This window comes from Aplidium turbinatum, chromosome 1 (assembly GCF_918807975.1).
Source record: "Aplidium turbinatum chromosome 1, kaAplTurb1.1, whole genome shotgun sequence".
NCBI classification, from domain to species: Eukaryota; Metazoa; Chordata; class Ascidiacea; order Aplousobranchia; family Polyclinidae; genus Aplidium; species Aplidium turbinatum.
Window position 1 is genome coordinate 13,201,569 of NC_137472.1, and position 23,563 is coordinate 13,225,131.

Genomic DNA, 23,563 nt, shown 5'->3' on the forward strand with positions numbered 1-23,563 from the left:
CTTACGAAGGTTGCCAGATGTGATGGCAGCAGCAGCTTTAATAAAAACATCATAAAAGTTACAACAAATCCCTGTGTCAAAATCGTTGTTGTGTTTGAAACAAGGCATCGCTTAGACGAGGGGTCGGGAATCTTTTTAGGTAAATGAGCCATAAAAACTGCATAGTAAGATATTTAGAATTTTTAATTTTGCCAGGTGAAAAAATCGAGAGAAAAAATAGAACAAAGCCGAAGTCGCTGATCGGAGTTTCGCAAACATTTAAAAAATTTCCCTTGAATTAATCATTGAAGTTTTATGGGCCACAACAAAATAAGTGTGCCTTTTTTGTAATTTTGTTTAGAAATGTTAGTTGTACGTGAATAGATCATATGCAAGAAACATCAGCAAACTGCTAAGTAGCCTATAGCTGTTATGAAACACTGTCATTAGTAGGGCCCGCAAAAGTTAATAAAGTTAAAAAATTTTAAGGACCTCATTTATCCCAAATCAAAGAATAAAGTTGTTTTCGCACCCAGGTGACTGTTTCTAAGAAGTTTATTGGTCAAAATAAATTCAAAATTGACAATAAAGTCAAACTTTGTCAAATTATGGCTTTTGACAAACTTTTTGTGTTTCTTGAGAGTAGTTTTGTCAAAATCCTTGTGGAAGCATTATAAATCAAGAACTGCGACACAATTAAACCATAGAGAACTTATATATAGATATGCAACTCAGTGGTGCGTAACGATGTTTGAAGGCTAACAGCGTAGCTATGGCTGTATGCATTGACTTCAAACTTGGCACAGCAAAACAACTTTATTTTTAATATATTTTTTTGGTTTTTGTTTAAATAAAACTTTCTTCGTTTTCAAGTTGACGTATGGATTGCTTGTGATGACGTCACATTCTCGTTCCGCATGGACTGCTTTATGGAGATTCTGGCGATTGAAAACAAATCACAGTCACAGAGGGTACCTCTAAATACCCATTGTCTGGCATTGTAGGCATTGTCGGGCATTGTCAGGCATTGTCGGATTTTTGGGGGGTTGTGGAGCATTTTCAGGGGTTGTCGAACATTTTCAGGGGTTTCAGGTATTGTAGAGTAGGCTAACTACTTTCAGGCATTGTTGGGAATTTCTAGGCATTGTGTAGGATTTCCAGGCATTGTCGATCATTATCAGTGGTTGACAGGCTTGTGAGGCATTGTCGAACATTTTCAGGCATTATCGAACATATTCAGGGGTTGTCGAGCATTTTCAGGGGTTGTCAGGCATTGTAGAGTAGCTACTTTCAGGCATTGTCGGGAATTTCCAGGCATTGTCTAGGATTTCCAGGCATTGTCGATCAATATCAGTGTTTGACAGGTTTGGTAGTCATTATGTAACATTTTCAGGCCTTGTCGAACATTTTCAGGGATTGTCGAGCATTTTCAGGGCTTGTCAGGTATTGTAGAGTACCGTAGCTACTTTCAGGCATTGTTGGGAATTTCTAGGCATTGTCTAGGATTTCCAGGCATTGTCGATCAATATCAGTGTTTGACAGGTTTGGTAGTCATTATGGAACATTTTCAGGGATTGTCGAACATTTTCAGGGGTTGTCAGGCATTGTAGAGTAGCTACTTTCAGGCATTGTTGAGAATTTCCAGGCATTGTCTAGGATTTCCAGGCATTGTTGATCATTATTAGTGGTTGACGGGTTTGTCAGGCATTGTCGAATATTTTTAGGGGTTGTCTAGCATTTTCAGTGGTAGTCAGACATTCTAGATTAAGCTACTTTCAGGCATTGTTGGGCATTTCCAAGCATTGTCTAGGATTTCTAGGCATTGTCGATCATTATTGGTTTTTGACACGTTTGTCAGGCATTGTCGAACATTTTCATGCATTTTTATTCCCAGCTCTGCATGCGCAGCAGAATGATCCCTTTCTATTTTGCGTAGGTTGTAAACGTATTTACAGTATACACAAACAAAGCAGCGTTTAAATGATCTGGCTATCATAAGTATCGACAATGCCTGACAAACCTGTCAAAACCTGGTAATGATCGACAACCCAAGAAAACGTTCGACAATGCCTAACAAACCTATCTACCACTGAATATGTTCGACAATGCCTGGAAATTCTAGACAATGCCTGAAGATGTCCGACAATCAGTGGCGTAGCTAGGGGGGGAAGGAGGGGCGGACCGCCCCGGGCGGCACTTTCAGACTACCGTACGATTTTTTATTTTGATTATAATCTGATAAAAACGCATTTCATTTTCACACAGGGCCGGATTTAACTGATGGGGGGCCTGGGGGCACTTTTAGATCAGGGGCCCCCGTGCAAAAAAATTCGCCTACGGCGCGAAACACCCCCTCGACGTCTACAGTAGCATCAATCCAGCACTGCACAGCATTTTGCAGAAACCACATAAGCTAAAAGAAAAAAACTAACACGAAATCACATTTTTTTCACGCAGGGGGCCTTTTAAAAGTCGGGGGTCCGGGGTACCTGCACCCTCTGCCCCCCCTAAATTCTAGACAATGCCTTGAAATTACCAACAATGCCTAAAAGTAGCTACTCTAAAGTAGCCTGACAACCCCTGAAAATGCTCAACAACCCCTGAAAATGTTCGACGATCCCTGAAAATGTTCGACAATGCCTGAAAATGTTCCATAATGACTACCAAACCTGTCAACCACTGATATTGATCAACAATGCCTGGAAATCCTTGACAATGCCTGGAAATTCCCGACAATGCCTGAAAGTAGCTACTCTACAATGCCTGACAACCCCTGAAAATCCTCGACAACCCCTGAAAATGTTTGGCAATGCCTGAAAATGTTCTATAATGCCTAACAAACCCATCAACCACTGATAATGATCGACAATGCCTGGAAATCCTACACAATGCCTGAAAGTAGCTACTCTACAATGCCTGACAACCCCTGAAAATGCTTGAAAATTTCCGACAATGCCTAACAACAAGCCTGTCAACCATTGATAAGTCGGTAAAGACCTTTTTTGGAGCTGTAGTTCCAGGACAAGCTGAAGTTTTATTCAATTAATCTACTGAGTGTTACCAAAATGAAAGTTACTGCTGGCTACCGAAAGCTGTGCTATAGCATTTGGTAGCCAGTTATGGTGTGTACCAAACATTAAAATTGTCTTGGTTTGGCGGTTGGATCCGTCATGCTAATGAAGCTGTCTCAGCAGGGGGGAGGATGCCCCCTGCCCTCAAATTTTCTCTGGATGGGGGGCAATGGTGCCCTTTTAAGGTCATGTAAGCTACTGCACATTTTGCAATATAGGCTAACAACTTCAGCTATTCGCTTTTAGCCAAATTATAGGGCCTATAGCCTACAGCAGGCCCACACAAATTATCCCGTGGACACATTTTATACTTTGCAGCAGATTGTGATGCTATGAATGGGAAATTTACCTTTCGTTTCTTGTTCAAGCTATTGCAATTATTCATCTGTTTCACATTTCGACTTTCATGGCTAATAACGGGAAAACGAACGAGTTGCCCAGCATTATCGCTACCGTATATTTCACCCTAAAATCGTTCCCGCGCCCCTCTATCTCAGGTTTGTAAACTGCCTACAACAAGCTTTAATGAGTCACTGGAAATAAGCTTAAATGGTAGTTCCAACGATCATGAAACAGAAGTTGCATAACCTACGTGAAGAAAGATTATTGTCTTGATTTTTCATAGTAGGCTATTCTGTGAAAACTTGAAATATACGCCAAACAAAATATTCCAAAGGAGCTCAAAAGCCACCACTCGCCAAGCCCAAACCGTACAATAATAGCCTACCATAGATACGCTAGCCAAGCTGGCAACCTTGATTGTTGATTGTGTCCATAAAGTCAGTCGAGCGTGACGATAATTCCACGGTTGCTGAGTTGCATATCTATATATAAGATATCTATGATTAAACTATGATTAAACCATATTAACCCATAAAAGCAGAAAATATGTCACAATGCCCACTTAGATCAGCAGTAACTTTTATCGCAAATTGTCCCTAGTTTATTCATTGTTACGTATTTAAATATTTTTTATAAAACACTCCCTCTTCACAAACGTGGTTTTTTCGAAGATCAACAGTTTGGATTTTAGCCTGGAATCATGGAATAGTCTTCTGACATTGTGTAATACAAAAATGCCTAAGCAAGCTAAATTTAGCAAAAGTTAGACAGATGTGTCGAGATTATATTTGTCCATAAAAATCCTTGACTTTCGGCAAAATATTACGTTTGGGTCTGAAATTGACAAAATATTATGTTTGAGTAACTATGGTATCAATTCAAGGAAGAACTGTGGTCTCTACAAACAAGCAATTTCGTAAGTCAAGATAAAGTCAAAATTTGATAAAAATAAAGTAAAAAAAAAACTTTTTTAGATCAAAATAAAAATGACCCTAGTCATTAGCGTAGGCTATGTTATGCTACCAATCCTGCTGCAGCTAGAAAATTCCAATGCAATTGCTCTGCACTGTTTTGCTTTTATCTTGTTACGGTAAGCCACGTCACAATGAGCAAAAGTCATTCATAGGGCTGTCATGTAATACAGCATTGTATATAACTTACAGTATTACACATTACAAATTTATTTGAACAGAAATAGGGTATGTCTGTATTTTATTATATTTAATTAATAAGCCTACATCTCTATTTTTATTTACTTTTTTTCTGAATCCGCACGGTCACACTGAACCAGTTTTCTGTAATTTTTACCTTGCTGAGTCTTTTATGACATCACAAATAAGCAGTGATGTACGCGTATACAAAAAAATATTGACGCCGTCAGCTTAAGTGGTGATTTGCTTGAAACAATAGGAAAACGGGCATGACTGAGAGTAACCTCAATACCTTCAGTAGTGTTTTGGAGCAAGGTCAAGTTTTTTTTCTCAAAACCATTTCTACCACCTACTGTAGTAGTTAAAGATTTAGCTATCAAGAGTGGTAGCTGGAATCTTGGCTCCTCATCTCGATCAACATGGCATTCTTGACTCCAAGGCCAAGATTATGTTCTTCCGCAGCAAGGATAAAGTTCTAAGCAGCTACTTTATTGAATAACATAACTTTGTATTCTGTAATTATATAAATGGCCTTCATGCCTTGATGGGGTGTAGCTCAGTAGGCCAATCATAACAAAGAGTTGCGTTTGTTCATCGACAGCTTTGCTTTGCTTATTTGTCTAGTTTGTTAAGCAAAACAATGTATGCATTTTGTTTGTACTTTGTAGCTCACTTAGTAAGTCTGATACTATTGAAGTCAACAAATATATTTTAATGCAAAACGCAAGTTATAGACCTATATTCTACATCTTGTATCCTCAGGCTTACTTCACATCATATTTTGATTGTTACTAGGCCAGTAAACGTTAAATAGCTGTTTGTTTGGGTTGTAATCAACGTGATTGGTTCCAAATAGCGTTAATACAACTCAGAAATGTGCCTGGGGTTACTTCCAGTTTTGTCTATGTAGTAAACGACACGACGTTAAATCCAAAGGATCTCAAAAATTACGAAAAAAATATTTTTGGTGTAACTCAAAAACTAGAGCCAATTCGAGAAAACTTAGTGCATTTTCAGAATAAGGGGCCTCGAAATACCTTAAAATGACATTAAAATGACTGCCTTTATATAAAAAAAGTTTTGTTGGCCTGTGAAAATCGATAAACATCGTCAAATGATTCAAGAAACTGAAAGCAGTAAATATTTACTACGGTGAAGGGTGCACAAAGAAAATCATGTCTGAAATGTGGTAGAATTCGACATTTTGAGAGTAGGCCTAATACACGTGTCAGCATTCATGGAGTTGCTAATTAAACCACTTTGCTTGCTACAAGTTTGTGTTACTGCCTCTTATTGTGTCCATTAAGATGCTAGAGTACGTTAGAAGATAGCGGGTGAGCAGTTTCAGGGATAAGCGAAAATTCGATATTTTGAAAAAATTCAAACCAGGTGAACCAGGGTCAAACGTTAATATTTTTTTGTGAAATTTGGTGTAGGAGATACATTTACCAAAAGGAACATTATTCCAAACTGACGAAAAGTTTAAAAGAAAAAAAAAATTTTTTCGAGATTTTGCGCCAGCCTAATGAGTAGCCTACCATGCTTATCATACAATAGCGAGCGTTGGGTTTCGCCACGTAATCTTACCTTATAGTCGCGTTGACAGGGGGGTCCAGGGGGTTTGGTTGATTTGGTTTTAAATCTTTATCCTCGGACTGACAAAGCCTTGGTTGGTTATTCTTGGTAGTTTCGCATACTTGTAGAGGCTCTTGACGCAGGGCCGGTTACCAAGATTGACAGAGTGAAATTTCCGATTGTTGAAGTCTTGTTGCTGGGGAGTTACTCCATCCATTAGGCTCCGCTGAATGGAGAGTAGTCCTTAGAATGCGTTGCACACACCCCGAGAGTCGAATCAGCGCCGTCGCTTGATCTTGAAGCTTCTTCGTTCACGAAGTCACGCCCTAACTAACTGAGCTATCGGGGTGGACTACAAGTGGAGGTACTGTTGGACCCGGGGAATTTTAGTGCCCGGAAATATGAAGAAACCACAGCGTATTCTTGGATACAATGCGTTTTTTATGTCTTGATTTGGAGAGCAATGATCTTATTGGTACCGGGCCCAAAACATCCTTAATAATGTACGGTAGTGAAAGTTCGGGTCTCTACATACAGTACAGTATCTCCAACCTTATGGCTGAAGTATTTGGGTGGAATAGCCCAACGTAGGCTAGAGTGCTACCACATCATACGCAAGACGTAGCCTTGTGAATAGTAGCCTAGAGATGAAAACGTTTTACCTGGCTATTTTCGTTTTCTTAAGTTCTCCATCAAAAATTTGCTTTATATTTTGTAAGGTAGGTATTGTCGTATCACATCGTGAAACTTTAACGTCTTCGAGGGTATTTGACATGCTCTGCACTAAAGCAGCGAACAATTGACAGAAGTGCTTTTTATACGCAACATCTTATCACATCAATCACTTGCGTTGTTTCCACATGTTCATGGCTTTGTGTGTCACATTAGAAAGTATTTTGCGGAAAATTATTTGTCTTAATTTCGTTTCGTATGAAATTGTTTACCGAAAAATAGGCAGAAGAAAAATTGTTTACCGAAAAATCGTTTTCACCAAAAAAAAGTAGCCTAGTGTCGTTGGTTGGTTTTGAATTTTTGAATCTTTATCCTTGAACTGACAAAGCGTCTGAGAGATTACTACTGATAGTTTCGCATAGCCTACTTGTAGAGGCTTTGACGTGGGGCTGGTTACCGTAATAGGTGCCGCTGGATAGTAGTCCTGAGATGCGTTGCTCAAGCGCACACCTCGAGAGCCGAAACAGCACCACGTGATCTTGAGTCGAGCGCTTAATTATTGAGCTCACTCTACCGCTACCATATGTCAAACTATCAATGCCTTGAACCTTCGATGGTGTCGAGGTATCGACAGAGTAAATGGGTGTTTTATGGGTTGTGAGTTTGAAAAACACTTTAATATAGAAATGATATTATACAAAATCTTTCCGAACTGTTACCAACTTTGTCAGCCTGTAAGTTGTAGGCTAACCGTACGTGCTTTTCAACAGTTAGATTATAGTAGAAAGGCGAAGCTAAGTTGAGCTACCACACCACATTTAAACAGAAATCCATAAGATTGCAATGTCATTCGGAACAGTATTCAATGCCTGTAAAGAGCCTTACAAAATAAAAAGGCCTAATAATAGGCTAATTTGTGAGTTTTTTTTCTTCAATTGAAAATATGTAGGCTATGGTACAACTTCAATATAAAAGTAAGTAGTCCATATGTTATTTCGTGTCATACAATCGATTATGACTTCTCCAAAGTCATCAAGGATGTTTCTCCTGTGACATCAGATGTTGATCCCACTTGAACATTATTTTTGTGTCTACGTCGTAGTTCATTGATCTTGTTGTCTATCTATAAAAAATGCATTAAATACAATTATGTTTACTAAAAACATTAACAAACTGTTTCACCCTTCTTTGGAATCATTAGAAGGTTCTTATTTAAACATAATTATTTCTTAATTTATTGCACCTGCTTTCTCACTTTACTGAGCCTACATGGATGGATAATTGAATCAGTCCACTTTTTGACGTTTGGTAGGCTAATTAATATTCAGGTTGTTTCATGCTTATGGAAGTGAATCGTAGTTGGAAAAAGAAAAACATTTAAAGCAATTAAACAACTACAGTTGGCTATAGACTGTCTATCATACATTTTACTAAAGAATACACAAATATCAAAAAGATTTATTTGAAAAATAAATTAGAAAACTGCGTAGAGCAATCCTAGATTGATCTTTCAATAATAAAATAATAATACAACACTGGCCAATATGCACTCAATACAACATTAATGATGATTAATAGCATTTAGGCTGTATAGCGCCACATCTACAATAAAAACCATGCACTTTGGCATTACAGTCTACATGACATTAGCAAACAAAACCTATTTGCCTAATTAGTCATAATGACGTTTGAAATATAAGAGACTTAAATTTAGGTAATTATTCTACGTTCTTTCGTACTAACCGGTAATTGATTTCAACAACCGCTGGGAGACTGCGGTTACCGTTGGGCGTTTTATGCAAGAGGTTGCGTGATAACTATCTAGATTTTAGCCTAGCTACTTCAATGTAAGAAAAAGATTACTTGGTTAAATTTTGTTACTGTCGACAAAAGACAGCTTCAACCTAGATTGTATTTGCTCACCTCCAGTGTTGTACGCGTCATTGAAATAAATTGACGGCGTCAGCGCGAATTGCCTAAAAACTTTACGGCGTAAAGTACTGCGTAAGCTCTTAAAGAAATTGACGCGTCAGCGTCAGCGCTAATTTCTAGCGCTATTTTTTGCCAGCGTCTCATAAAACGGAAATATTTCAACCAAGTTTAGGCTAACAATAGCTAAAAATAAAGAGCAGATATTATATTTTGAGACTGTATTGTAATTAGCTGCTTAGCCTATTAGTTATTTCCTTACAGAAAAAGCAAGCATTTCAAAACGTTTGTCTGACAATTTGCTGCGTTTGGGACGCATAGCCTAGGCTATTGTCCTTTCCAAGTGAAAACATGCGTTCCACAGCAGCGCTGGTTGGTATTGGTGTGTTGTATTTCAAAAATAAATTGAAAACGTTTACTCGGAAAGGTATCACTGTTCCTAACGTGCTGTGATAGTTTACCATGTATAAATCTTTTAACCAGGTTCACTGCACCAACATCGCTCTTTTCAGAGGCATAAAGCTCTTGAAATAACGTATCTTCAACGTTCCGCGAAGCCGATCATGGATTTTTCGCTTTCTGTCTCTGATCTCTCGTTCTCAATACATGGGTGATCACTAGGGCCCGCAAAAGTCAATAAAGTCAAAAATTTTTAAGGACCTCGTCTATCCACGAATCCAAGCATAAAGTTATTTTTAGCACCTAGGGGACTGTTTCTAAGAAGTTTATAGGTCAAAATAAAGTCAAAACTGACAATAAAGTCAAAATTTTCAATAAAGTCAAAATTTGTCAAATTATGGCTTTTGACAAACTTTTTGTGTTTCTTGAAAGTAATTTTTGTCAAAATCCTCGTGGAAGCATTGTAAATCAGGAACTGCGACACAAATAAACCATATTAACCCATAAAAGCAGGAAATATGTCACAATGTTGACGGATCAGCAGTACCTTTTATCGCAAATTGCCCATTGTTTATTCATTGTTACGTATTTAAATATTTTTTATAAAAAGCTCCATCTTCACAAACGTAGTCTTTTCGAAAATCAACAGTTTGGATTTTAGGAATAGCCAAGCTAAATCGTCTCCAGCAAAAGTTAGACAGATTTGTGGAGATTTTTCTATCGCCGAAAAACACGACGCACTTTTTATAATCCATAAAAACCTTGACTTTTCGACAAAATATTACGTTTGGGTCTGAAATCGACAAAATATTATGTTTGGATAACTAGTATCAATTCAAGGAAGAAATGTGACCTTTACAAATAAGCAAATTCGTTAGGTGAAAATAAAGTCAAAATTTGATAAAAATAAAGTCAAAAAAATTTTTTTTTAGGTCAAAATAAAAATGGCCCTAGACTGATCACCATTTTGCGAACTTCTTCCGCGTGTATTCCAGGGAGCCATTCCAACCAACGCAAAAGCCGGTAATTCGGATGAGTCGCGCTGGCCAGAATACATTGTGAAACCATATGTGAAACTCTAATTGTGAAACGAGATTTTTCATTTTTTTTCCATGAAAATAAAAAATGACGCATAGCGCTTGACGCTTAAAATCGGCAAAATAGTTGACGGCGCTATCACTTCCGTCAACTGAAAAATAAATTGACGGCGCTAGCCTCAGCGTCAACAAAAAGTTGACGCCGTCAAATGACGCCGTCAAATTGACGGCGTCAACGTACAACACTGCTCACTTCTGCAATTTTGTTGCGTAGTACTTGATTTTGGTATTCGAGGCCTTTTTCGTCACCAGCAGCTCTTCTTAGGGAACGCTTGTCCAAAAAATTGTGAAACAGCTCAGCCGGTGTTGCATTTTGGTTATTCAGTTGCCACTTAAAGAAAAGTAGTTTGGATTTATTGTAACTCATTTATTGTAACCTGGACCAAACGAATAAGTATAACCACGACTGGCTATTGTCATAAAAGCCAACGCGATGAAGCATGATAGAGAGCCTTAATTGGCTGAGAATTATTACTTTGGGTTTTTACAAAGATGTAGACTTAGCCTAACACCAATAACCTAGAGTTTAACGAAATCTTAATTAACAAAACCAACAACCAATCACAAAGTCAAAATGCATAGGCCAATGCCTATTACGGGCCAGGAATGTTAAAAAGATAATTTGAGCCGGTACCAATGAGATCCTCGTCACAAATCAAAAAACTGTTAAGAAACACGGTGGTAGTTAGGCGCCCCACTCAAGATCAAGCTGCGCTTGTTCGGCACTCGAGGTGTGCGATTGAGCAATGCATTTCAGGACTACTCTATATTCAGAGGCACCTAGTGGATCGAATAATTCCCGGCAACAACATTTTAACAATCGGAAACTTCACTTTGCCAATTTCTGTAATCAACCTGCGTCGAAAGTCTCTCCAAGTATGCAAAACTACCAGGAAAAATCTGTTAAAAGTTTGTCACTTTGAGTATAAAGGCTCAAACCAACCATCCAAAAGCGCAATATATTCTAAGAATATGCGGTGGCTTCTTCAAGTTCCTTGGAAAGTTTACGAACCCTTAAAATGATCCCTCCCGTATCCAAACGTACTCCTTGGAACCTCCTATTAACGCTTCCGCTACGGACTCTACAGTAGGTCTATGTGGACTTTTATTAAGTTTTATGAAAGACTTTAAAACTTGCGCTTGCTCCGACATCCGTTAGTCACACTTGCGACATTTTACAATGGTGAACGAAGTTGTATTTTACACTTCAGACTTGTTTAGATATTTGCCTTTGCCTACCTTTGGAACAAAGATAATTGCAGTGCTGGCCATAGTTGAGATAATGATTGGGATCGCAAGAAATACGAAGAACAAGTTGGGATCGTTGCGAAGGAGAAGGGGAATTGGTGCACAGAACAATCCCACTGTCTAAAAAGATGAAAAATTAGCTTTATCTCAATTGTGCATGTGTCTATATCCGCATAGCCTATCTTCTGTATTGTATGACGGTGGAAGCTGACTTTGCTACTAACACAGCCACAATTACGTTTCAATATCCTTCAGTTTGTCGCTCAACCGTGCACCAAATAAAGGGAGCGGCGTTTTCTTCTTCATGCAAATGTTGGGCTGAAGAACAGACTGTAGGTCATGCTATCAACTATTGCACCACCTTGTGTCCACCCAAAAGAATAGACGTCTGCATGTCTTTGATGATGTGATTCTTCGTCGTATGAGCTGTCTTCTTCCGGACTATATGTTTGGGCATGAGGTCATCAGCCACTCGACAGTCTCATCATCCAGGGCCTTCAGTCCAAGCGTTCCATGTGGTGGTTGGTGGATTGGGCAGTCATGGACGACATGGTCTACTGTCTGGTCTGTGGCACCACACTCGCATCCCGGTGAGGGAGCCAGGCCCCATCTGCACATGTCTGAACGAAAGCGACCGACGTCGGTTCGTAGGCGGTTAAGCCGGACCCACGCAAGTCTTGCGAGGGACATTCCCGGAGGGTGGGGATCGACGTCGGGTAGGAAATCACGGAGTCGGGAGATGTTGTTTTGCCACTCCGTGTTCTATGTGTAGTTCGTCCAGTGTGCCGCACATATTCCAAGATCTTCAACGTTGTTCAGAAGCTGTCGTGCGGCGGGCGCAAATGGGCGTCTTGATTTCAGTCGCTGCTGTTCTTCATGTAGGCGCTGGAATGTACTGTGGAGGAGGTGGTCGGGGTCCAGTGCGCGACGAGCAAAGGAAATCATGGCTCCTTTACGGCCAAGCTCAGCAGGTTGGATGCCTGCAAGGATGGGAAGGCATTCCGTTGGAGTGAGACGCAGGCATCCAGTCACAGTGCGTAGTGCGTCGTTGATGGCGGTGTCAATGTGGCGGGTGTGAGAGCTGCGGCACCACACTGGTGCGCAGTACTCAGCGGTAGAATGGACGAGGGCCAAGGTAGCTGTGCGAAGGGTCTTCGCGTCAGCTCCCCAGCCGGAACCCGCCAGCCGCCTCAAAAGTGCAACGCGCGCAGATAATTTTTTGCGCAGTGACTCCAGGTGTCGTCGGTACGTGAGTGACCTGTCCAGGGTTACGCCGAGGTAGGTTGGTTCGGCGCAGTATGGCAGGCGTTCGTCATCGGTGGTAATGTTGATCTCACGTTTTGCTTCCTTGTTGTTTAGATGGAAGGCCGCTCTGGACGACAACTCTAGGCCTACTGCAAGTCATCGTATTTACCATTGAAATGAGAACACATAGACTTATCGGATGGCAGAGCTTTCAAACTTGCTGAAATGGTATTGCTCAATTTCGATAATGATTTTTTGTTTTGTTTAAAGTGTGGGAAAAAACTGTTTATTACTTTTGGGTTGCGGCAAATTTGTTAGTTTGGATAGCTGCACTTACCGTGATATTGTAGACGGCTATTGCAACAGTTTTGTGATCGGTGTTGCTGTGTATTTTGCTCCTACTTTCATACGCCAAGAATGCTCCCAAAAGTAATTGGATTGTCTGAAGTATAACTTGTGAGTTAAATCTAAAGTTAAAGTGTAAATTAGGTATACGTTGGCTAGCCTATCGGCATACATGCGAAGCTGTTGTAAAAGTATAAGCCTCAACTGCATGGGTCTGATTGAGGCTACTGCAGAGGGCTTACATTTATTATACTGTAAAAACCATACTGAGAACAGTAGAAACTGTAGGCTAAGTTCCATTTTCAATGTCTTAAAGAGCCAGCCTACAAACAGATTAGATTTGCAGTAAAGTAGGCAAGCTAGAAATTAAAGCACTTTAACCATCGGCAACTCCACTTTGTCAAGTGTCAGGCTCGGTAACCGGACCTGCGTCAGTGGTTCAAAGTCTATACACGTGTGAAAAAACTGCCAGGATTAAACTCTCAAAGAAGCTTTCCAAATCCGAAGATTAAAATCAATCAATTAACGAGCTAAAGCGATTTCATCTTCTAAGAACTCATCTGAAAACGTGGTAAACACAGCCTAATTTTTTTCCACTTTGCTATATTATTTGCTATGATTAAGAATAAGTTAATAGTGGTCCATACTCAGGTACTGAGTATGGACCGGTATTGACCGGTATTAACGGAAATTAGAAGATAAGGTTTTCATCACACTAAGCCTTTCGCACTAACGATGGTAGGGTAACCGGTTTCTTTCCCGCCGCCTTTCCTTCACCAACTATGCACACCCAATTTATTACACCGGGGATAGCAGTGAGACCAGCTTAAGCTGGGTGTCGAAACGGGTTTTGCAATGATTGAGAATAGGCAAATATAAAAATGGATTTTATATTTGTGCAGCCTCAATACAGTAATAAAATATACAATACTGTAAGACATTTCTCTACCCTAGGTAGATTTTTTTCTTTAGGCTACATAACAAGCATTGTTTTTGTATTATTTTTAGGGCAAGTCGGCTTAACGGTTAACCCTATCTTAATACGAGCTGTTTTCGTACTAGGAAAGCACGTCACGGGCTATCATAGCCCCGTGCTAATTAATCGCTAATGACGAGAGCTATGAAAATCACAGAGCCCAAATATTTTACAAGATAATAGCCATGTGTATTGTGCGTATAGAAAATAAATTTTTACCAAAGAATTCATTCAAATAAATTGTTTGAGATGAAAAAACGTCAGAAAGTGGGTTTTTATTCTAATTTTCTGAAAATAGCTTCAAAATTGAAATTTTTGAATTATAACATAAAGTAATGCTAAAGTAAACAAAAAATTACTTTTGCTCATAAATATAAGGCATTTTTAGGCGTTTGTACATTATAAAGTGATTGCGCTAACATTGATATTGTACTAACATTAACATAATTATATATAACTAGCATTGCACGAAAATATCTATCCACCTGAGACGAAATGCTTATTGTGAAGGGCATGAAGGTGGAAAAATGACCAGTTTAGGTGTAGAAAGTTTGTAAAGAATAAAAACTGAAAGTCAAAAAATTTAGCATTTCTAGCATATTTCCTTCTGTGAAATATTTCACTACTAGAGTGAAATATTTAAACCACATAAAGCCCGTGTCGCTACAGATAGGGTTAAACCGGACATGTTCACCTTGCAAACGAAGCTTACTCCAACCCACACCATGAAGTGCTCGGACACACACTTGTGAAGCTCTGGAACAATAAAACCATCTTCATCTTCTTTTTTGTTCTGTGTCAAAGTATAGGCTATTGAATGTAACGTAAATTTATTTAATGCAGTGTTAACCTACTTTCAACGCTTTGGTGTTCTCAAATGGTTGATTAGCTTGGTTTTAGATCTTTATCCTCGAACTGAAAAAGCCTTTAATAGGTTATACCTGGTTATTAAATGTAGGCTAAAATTATTTTTCTTTTTGTAGTACTATATTTGCAACAATTTTATTCTTCTTTTTGTCTTTCGTTTCCTTATTTTTTGAAGTTTTGCAAATAGGATAGATGGTCGCAACTTGGTGCATATAGGATGTTTGTTTGTTTGTCGTATCCAGGCTTACACCTGGTGGTTGAAGATTTAGATTAAGTGGACGGGAAGGCAATAATGTTGTTTGAAACAAAAGCGTTTAGTTTTGTTTGATTTCGACTATACAAAATCGGTCTGGCACTGCACATTTAACTACAGCATGCGTGCCTATAGGAGCAGCTGCGCTGCTGTTCAGGGCATTTAAGCTACTGTAGGTTGGTTTACACATACACAGACAAACGTTCACCTCTTGAAGAAGCAACTTTTCAGGCTTCAACCTGTCAATCAAAGACCACGAGATCAGAAGAATTACATCTATTGTCAAGGCGATTGCCATGACAGCAACAGTGCCACTGTCAATCGCAACCTGGAAAATAATGAAACGTAGGCGATTTGAAGCTCTGTGATATAGACCTACCTTGATTTAATGTTTTTAAACGTAGCAACTGCTTGAGGAAGTAAATTTTGAAAGAAAAAGTATGCATTTTTAAATATGCGATAGCAGCCATGGAGAAACATGAATATTACCTTAACTGTGCAGTTGTGTTTGATATGGTCTGCGTTGTTTTCGCTACTTTTTAGTTTTTCTTTCTCTTCTATGAGAGCTTTCTTATGCAAAGCGTTGACTGTCCATAGCTTGGCAAACAATGGAGAATAGGCCAGAGAGAAACCGATCATCAAAACACCAGCTCGTGCCTGCAGAAACATCAGCGATCTTACAATCAATAATTGTAGACCTATATGACAAAGAAAGCAGCAAATTTATTATCTGTGAAACATTTTAGTGATTTAAAAAAAACGTTTTAATACAAGAACATTGCATACAGATCGCGTACAGAGCTATTGAGCATAAAAATAGACTTTGTTTCGAAATAAGTTAATGATGAATATCATTTGATGTAGATTATTATTTTCGTTGCTATATTTGCAAGAACACGTGTGCCTTACGAGTTAATACGTGGACTTTATTATTTTGTTTGTTTTTGTTTCACATAATTGCAATTCAACTAATGCTTTTACGTATTGTGGATGTTTCCTGGTGTGGCCTATGATGGTACAATTTTATACCATATTTTTCGTGTGACTCTTTACTTTACTTTTGGTCTTTTGGTCACTTTTGGTCTTTTTTAGTCATAGTCATTTACATCATTTTTTTAACGTACAAAGAGTGAAGTTTTTTCATTCTTTCGCACCTTCATCATTTGATTATTATTTGTGCTGTTTGCTTTCAGCTTAGCCTAACTGAAGATGATCTAGCTGCTAGCTGATCGAAATGGATTTTTAGCTGCTTATGATTGAACTGACTCGAGTAAAAATAAATTTGGTTGTATTACAAATATGTAACGGAATAGTTCGCATTGTTGCAGGTTTGACCCCTGTTAAAAGATGTTTCATTTTCTTGCAGTTTTATTTACAAAAAGCATTCGAAACATAATTACCTCACAGACAAGGACATTGATATCCGGCCCAAAAAGCAAGATAGAAACAAGAAGAATAATGTTTCCGACCAAACTTAAACTGTTTAGATCGGATGCTTTTCCAACAATAAAACTAAAACAAAAAATATACATTGTTCTCGTTTCCACTTTTAAAAAACTATGCATTAAAATTTATAGGCCTACTACACTTTTGGTAGAGATGTGATTTTTTTAACCATATACAAATAAAACCTAATAACCAGACAGCATTTAGCATAATAACATGAAAATAAACTAAAACTTATAAACTTTTTCAGCCATGCTCATGTTGATCCTTTTCAAGAATATGGCTGAAAACGTTTGTAATTTTTAGTTTATTTTCATGTTATTATGCTAAATGCTGTCTGGTTATTAGGTTTTAATTGTATATTTTTATAGCTTTAAAACTTATACATCAATTTTTAAAAGACATAGCTAGAAGCTACAAATTCCTGTAGGCTCTATTGAATTGAATTGAAAAAGTGACTTTGAAAGTAACTGAATTGATCAACAGCAAATTTAAAATATCAGAGTTTTCTTGATACAAAAGCTTGCAAAACAATAAACTAGGCATTTTGCTCTCATTGATGGAGACTAGACTTGCAAATTTGGTCATGACAAATGAGAAATGTTACATTGTTGCAAGCGGTAATGAAAATGCTTGCAATTGTTTTGAAGCTCAATCAGATAACCTAAGTCCTATAAAATCGATTTTTTTCATGTAATGCATTTCATACAACCAAAAGAAAACCTTCTTTCTCTTTTACGGATGTTGAAGATTAAGCATGCAAGGCAGAAACCAATACAGCAAGAAGTGAGAATACTAAAAGCAATGAACAGCTCCCGTGACAACTTGTATGGTTCAATTTTGGTTATTGTACGATCTTTCGGTGGTGGGTAGTTTTTCCATCTAAAATTGAAGTTATTTTAAAACTTCACTTTCTCAAAAAGCATTTTTGTGGCAATGACACAACTGAGGCATAGAGCTTGTAAAGCTGTAGCCTACATTACAAAGCAGTAGTTGGTCAAAAAAGAAGTAGCCTACAGTACAATTGAGTTTAAAAATAGCCTGTCCCATTTCTAATGAAATTGTTAGTACGGTAAGTCTAATATGAAAACAGTGAATTTTTGTGTGCAATGGTTTGAAGTTGAAATTTTAGAAAATTTTTACGGGATATAGCTCCAAACGGTTTTGTTGTTTCGATAATCATATTCCATAATCTTTTTGTACGAATTATTCTCAAATTGTTCCGTTTTTGTCCAAGCCATCCTGGATCCATCCGAATCAAATACGACAGGTCCAGAAATCCCTTTAAACTTTGAACGGTTCAAAGAATGATACATTTTCTGAAAAACATGCAAAATTCACCATCTCTAGTGTATTATTTTGTGTTATATTGGGAAACTAACAACAGTCTGTGTGGAAAACGCTATTCATCAAAAGTAAAATTTAAAACATGTTTGACTAAATCTCACATTTCCAATTTCTTGGTTGTCTCTTGTTAACTCAGATTTTTCCATCCTTAAGATGGTGCTATTGAGCGCCAAAGCAATAGCCCATACTGCATCGTAGGCAACACCTGCCTCTCCATAACCTCCAGTCTTTTCAGGTTTGTTTGGCAACAATTTGTTCAGCCTCAAAATAAACTCACTTGATCTCTGAAAGAACAAAAACAAGCAAAAGAGTAGACTTACACAATATTATTTCATTGTCGGCGTATGAGCAGATCTTTCTAGGCTAGATTGGAGGGCAGGAAGTCATCAGCCACTCAACATTCTCGTCGTCCAGGACCCTCAGACCATGTGCACGGTGTGGGGGGGCGGTGGATTAGGCAGTGGTGGATGACATGGTCTGCAATCTGTTTAGTGGCACTACACTCGCATTCTGATGAAGAAACCAGGCCCCACTTGTGCTGGCCCGAACGAAAGCGGCCGACGCCAGTTCGCAAGTGGTTAAGCCGGACCCACGCAAGCCTTGCGAGGGACATCCCCGGTGGACGAGGAGCGGTGTTCGGTGTGAAGTCACGGAACGTGGAGGTGTATTGTTTTGTATACTTCAGAATAGGCTACTCCAAAAGTATTTGCATACTTCGGAATTTTCTTTTGAATTAAAATATATTTTTTTTAAACAATTTATTATGATTTAAATATTGATTTAGTTCAGTTTTTATTTTTTTCACTTGAATAAAACGATAGGCTATTCTTACTTTTGGTGAACACTACTTCAATATGATTGTTAGTTGAGCCTATATATTTGCTTGTGCAGATGCATATCTGCTATATTTTTTACATTTAATAAAACGTAACCTATTATAGATTAACTCTCGATAAAAAGTGAAATATTTGTGATAATTTACTGAACATATGTTAAACTTTCCAAATCAAACTGAACAAAACTGAAACGTAAACAAGACAGATTAAAAAATAAAACACATAAAATTTAGAAATATTGTTTGCCAGCCTACCATATTTGACACAGTGACTTGATTGGTCGTGTCAAGCATCAGTATTTCAGTGGTGAAATGACCTTGCACGACTTCTAACATCTCTGCTTCTGTACAGCTGATGTCTGAAGCAAAACAAAATTTAATAAGGAAAAATGTTATGTTGTTGCGTGTACTGCTGATACACACTATATACGTGCGTGAGAGGGCATAAACAAACATAATGTATCGGTTGAATTCTGCAAACCTTAATAGTCTGTTTTACACGGCGGCGGCGGCGGGGTATTCAAAAGGTTTTATTCAAATATAAATATAATGTTGCATTTAAATAAAAGTTTTCTGAAAATCCCATCAAGGGTAAAACAATCTGCGAAGGTTTTTAGGAGAGCATCAACCATATTTGTTTTAATTTACTCTGCTTCGCTTTCGGCTTGGCACTGAATAGCCTACACTTTTTGTAGTGTTAACACTCAGTATTGTACGATGTTGCATTTATGATTCAAAAAATTATTTAAAGACATGAAGCAGATTATTGGCCGCTTATTTGGAATTATTCTCGTCTGTTTGCCGGTTTCAAATGTTACCTTTTTCCAAGTTTTTGTACCAATCATTCTTGTACCACCCGATTAAGAACCAGACGTATTTGCTCCCATACAGTTTTTCTTTATAAGCCTGAAATAAAAAGCTGAAATGAATCTAAGATTTTCACATCAATAAAAGCAGGCCATTGAAAATACCTTGTAGGCTAAAGCTGTAAGCAACTTTAAAGCTTCATGGCGCTTAACTATAAACTTGGAAACCTTGCTTCAGAAAAAAGTTGTGCTACGTCGAGATTTTAAACGTCCTTAAGATTTTACATTGATCCATTACAGATTCTACCAAACGATCTTTAAATGTCCCAAATGTGACAAAACTTTTAAAGCCGGAATTGGACTCGTTAGCCATTTAAGAACTCATCGTTAGCCTTTTTATTGCGAAGACCACCCTCCGCGAAGGCGAGGAACAGCCATCACTTTGAGATACGCCATAGTTCCATAAAACTGTATGCATTTACTTTTTATTGTTTTAAAAGGTATGATTGATGTTTAAAAGAAATCTTGATAACAACAATAGAATTGATAGCCTTTTCTGATAAATGTGTAATCTTAACCACTTGTCGGTTATAGAATTCCGGTAGGCTATTATGAGTCTAAAACATCGCTTGCATCGATGCAGCATACTCACATTACACATCACTTTCCTTGCAAGACCCTCATAGAAAAGTCCGACAATAATTCGGGCGTCTGCTTTCTGAAAACAATTTTAGGTAAAATAGCAATGGAAACACTGCTTGTAAGTGGAACAAACAGTATGAAATATATTTAATTATTTATGCAAGTTGTAAGTGGTTAAACAAAGTTGCTCTGCAGTTAATCCCCAACAGACCACAATACCATGCTTATCTCTTCATCATAGTGGTGTAAAGCATAAATATTAAAAGTAATAATAGTATAACATCAGTGTAATGATAATTATTATGTTAAATATAGTATTATAGCATGTAATATGTGTATTTGTAAAAACCTTAACAACGCGTTTCACCTTTATTGAGATCTTCAGAAAGTTCTTATCTCAATAAAGTATTAAAATATATTCTATTTGAATAAGAACCCTTCTAAGATCTTAAAAAGTAAAATAAACTTTTAAGGTTTTAAAGAGAAAAGCAATATGTTTGTTTTAATTCTCTTGCTTTATTTAGTCTTGACATTTAACACTGATTTTGTAGTCTCAATAATATATTTATGTTACACTGAATGAGCATACTTAACTATGAATATTTCACTTTATATTGTTGATGCAAAGTATCACTAGAGCTCACCTTTAGATTTTGAACCGGCACTTTAGGATCAGCATGGAAGCTTTGATGAATAGAGACTGTCATGTTTTCTTGGTTCAGCATTTCCATTAAGTCGTTTGCAGTCTTAAGAAGAAGTTTAAATAAAAAAATGTAAATAAAACCAATGTAACAAAATAAACGTCTAAACATTTGTCTGAATAATTTAGATAATACTGTACTTATTCAGACTCTTATCTAGATGTTTATGTAGTTTAAATTGAAACCTGTTTTGCAAAATTCTTCGCCTAACACTATTAAACAGTTTTAATATTACAATATTTATTGTAGCCTACATACTTTACTAGATTATTGAGTCTAAACAATTCAAAAGACATTCCATACAAAATAAAATGGTTTATTCATGTAGGCAAAAAGATACCCTACATGTTGTATTGCTCAATTATAAAGACTATGGGAATATCGAACAGCAGTGTAATTCTGCGATATAGCACCTTCACAAAAAGTTATATTTTTCTAATGACTGAAGAAAAAGATGATTTCTAGATGGATGTTTTTCATTTTTTTCTTACAGATGAAAACACTTCTGTGTCTTGATTAATGATGGCAATTCTTGACCATCCAAACTTCTTAAACAACTTAATCCTCGTCGGGTTATGAAGACTGGCAGAAGGGTGTGTCCGAAAGAATGTCTTGAAGCGATTTCTACATGAGGAACAAAGCAAAGTATAGATTAAAGTCAAGTCTAATCAATTTTTGGGTTAAACAGCGCCATTGATATGCCACTAGAGTGCAAAAACTTTCAAGACATTATAAGTAGGCTATTGAGGAGGAAGGTTTGAGGAAGTGTCATAGTACCAGATCACCTTTTCCAGTTAGTTCTTCCCACTTTTGAAGTAGGCTATCTATCGTGTAGTAACAGGTTACTTCATGATACCATAAGGAAAACAATAGAGTTTTTGAGGGGTTCATCGTGTTATACCATAAACACATAAAACCAGGGCCGCTGAGAGGATAATTTTGGCTCGGTACCAATAAAATCCTGGGCCCGAAATAATAAAAAAAACAAAAACGCATGATGTATAAAGAATACAGATTATTGTGAAAAAAGTTTCATTATTTATAAAAAAAAACTTATTAATGATGCCATCATATAACTCCATACCATCTTGACAAAATCGAACATGATCTAATAAGCCGGAAAAGTTATGAAAGAAATTATGGCAACATGTTTTGCAATGTTTGTACCCAACTGGTATGAATATACCCAGTAGTGTCGACATGGGTGTCTTTAGGGTACTTCTTGACTCGGGCCCAAGATCTTTTTAATGGTTCGAAATTTTTGCAGGGATTGAATGATCGCAGACAACACTTCGTATTGATTGGAGTTTTATTGTTGTTTCAAGAGGTCACTTGTTTTTTTTGTTTTTTTTTTGGGGGGGACTTTTTATTTGTACCGAGTCCAACTTGTTCTATCAACGGCCATGAATATACCTATTAGACAAAGCAGGAGAACTTGCTCCGAATGCAATGACATTGATATTCCACAAATAAGCTGATTCAGCAATGGGAGTAGAGACGCTACTGCATCCAGTCATCAGAGTGAAAATCTTTTTGTCCGTCCATAGCTCATAGAACTTTTTAATTCCCAGTCCTGTGTCGCACTAGTTTAAAGTTAAGACGTTGCATTAACGTTAATTTACTGCCTATAGACATCACTTCAATTGATTTTGGATAGACTTCTTATGCATAATTCATGGCTCTGCAGCAGCGCACAGACAATCAATATTGTCAAGGGCATACAGCGTTCTATTTGCTTTCAAAGCTTTTGCCTGCGGTGATTAGCATCTTAAAGCATGCAAATCCATTCAGTATATTTTAAACTAAATGAAAATCTTTCTGCTTCTGTGCTTTTGCAAACTATTGATTTTTTGCCATTTCAAATAATGCTTTGTTGCTACAATGACGAGATAATAATTCAAGTCTTGACAATAAGCTTACGCTTTTCTATAAGGAATTTAAATAAATGATTATGCACTGTATTACACACAGAACACTCCACATACTTCAAATTAAATAGGTTCGTGTCTTATCACTACTCTGACAAGAAAACATGTTAACTTTTCATGTCAGTTTTTACTGTTCGTACTACAGTGGTACAGTGGTGGTGAGTCCCATACTTGAATCGAAGCTTTGTGGGATGAGAAGATAAGGTTCTCATTATACAAGGCGGTGGGATAACGCAGTAGATAAGACTCTGGCTTTCCAATCATGCAATCCTGGTTAGACTCTTTCCTTAAGCTGGTTGTTAACATACACTGCTCACTTATACCCAACAACCCTACTCTCATTAGTGCCGAAAGCTTAGTATAATGAGAACGATATTACAGTACATACTAAAAACAAGTTTATAAGTTTATTTTAGTTTCCACCTTGCTATCTTTGAAGATGAGTTTCAATTTATGCCCTGGCAGTATGTCAGACCTATTATTGACGTCATCAATGGCCATCTTAGCTGCAGGGTAGCATGCTTGGCCGCCAGCCCAACCTCCAGTCATGGGGAAGATTCCACCTTTGAATCAAAAGACTAAATATCATCATCATGTTCTTTCCTCGTATTGAAGAGTTGGAGGCAGTGCGCCATTATTTACGATCATGATTTTGTTGGACTGCACTTTTCCAATCAGTTTTATCCATTAAAAGACTTATATTAACTAT

General features: G+C 37.6%; 1 protein-coding gene across 1 annotated transcript; it reads right to left on the reverse strand.

Moving 5' to 3' along the window:
• Positions 1-7,786: 7,786 nt before the first annotated feature.
• Positions 7,787-23,412, reverse strand: LOC145778785 (gamma-aminobutyric acid type B receptor subunit 1-like). Its single transcript, XM_082590399.1, has 18 exons — positions 23,278-23,412; positions 22,340-22,509; positions 21,418-21,550; positions 20,870-20,971; positions 20,236-20,301; positions 19,596-19,683; positions 19,033-19,136; positions 18,044-18,226; positions 17,739-17,914; positions 17,319-17,477; positions 16,550-16,661; positions 15,639-15,806; positions 15,358-15,477; positions 14,724-14,822; positions 13,046-13,150; positions 11,455-11,583; positions 10,409-10,546; positions 7,787-7,913 (listed from the first exon to the last, which is right to left on the reverse strand). The coding sequence occupies exons 1-18, from the start codon at positions 23,401-23,403 to the stop codon at positions 7,803-7,805; spliced, it is 2,289 nt and encodes a 762-aa protein (XP_082446525.1). The 5' UTR covers positions 23,404-23,412; the 3' UTR covers positions 7,787-7,802.
• Positions 23,413-23,563: the final 151 nt, after the last annotated feature.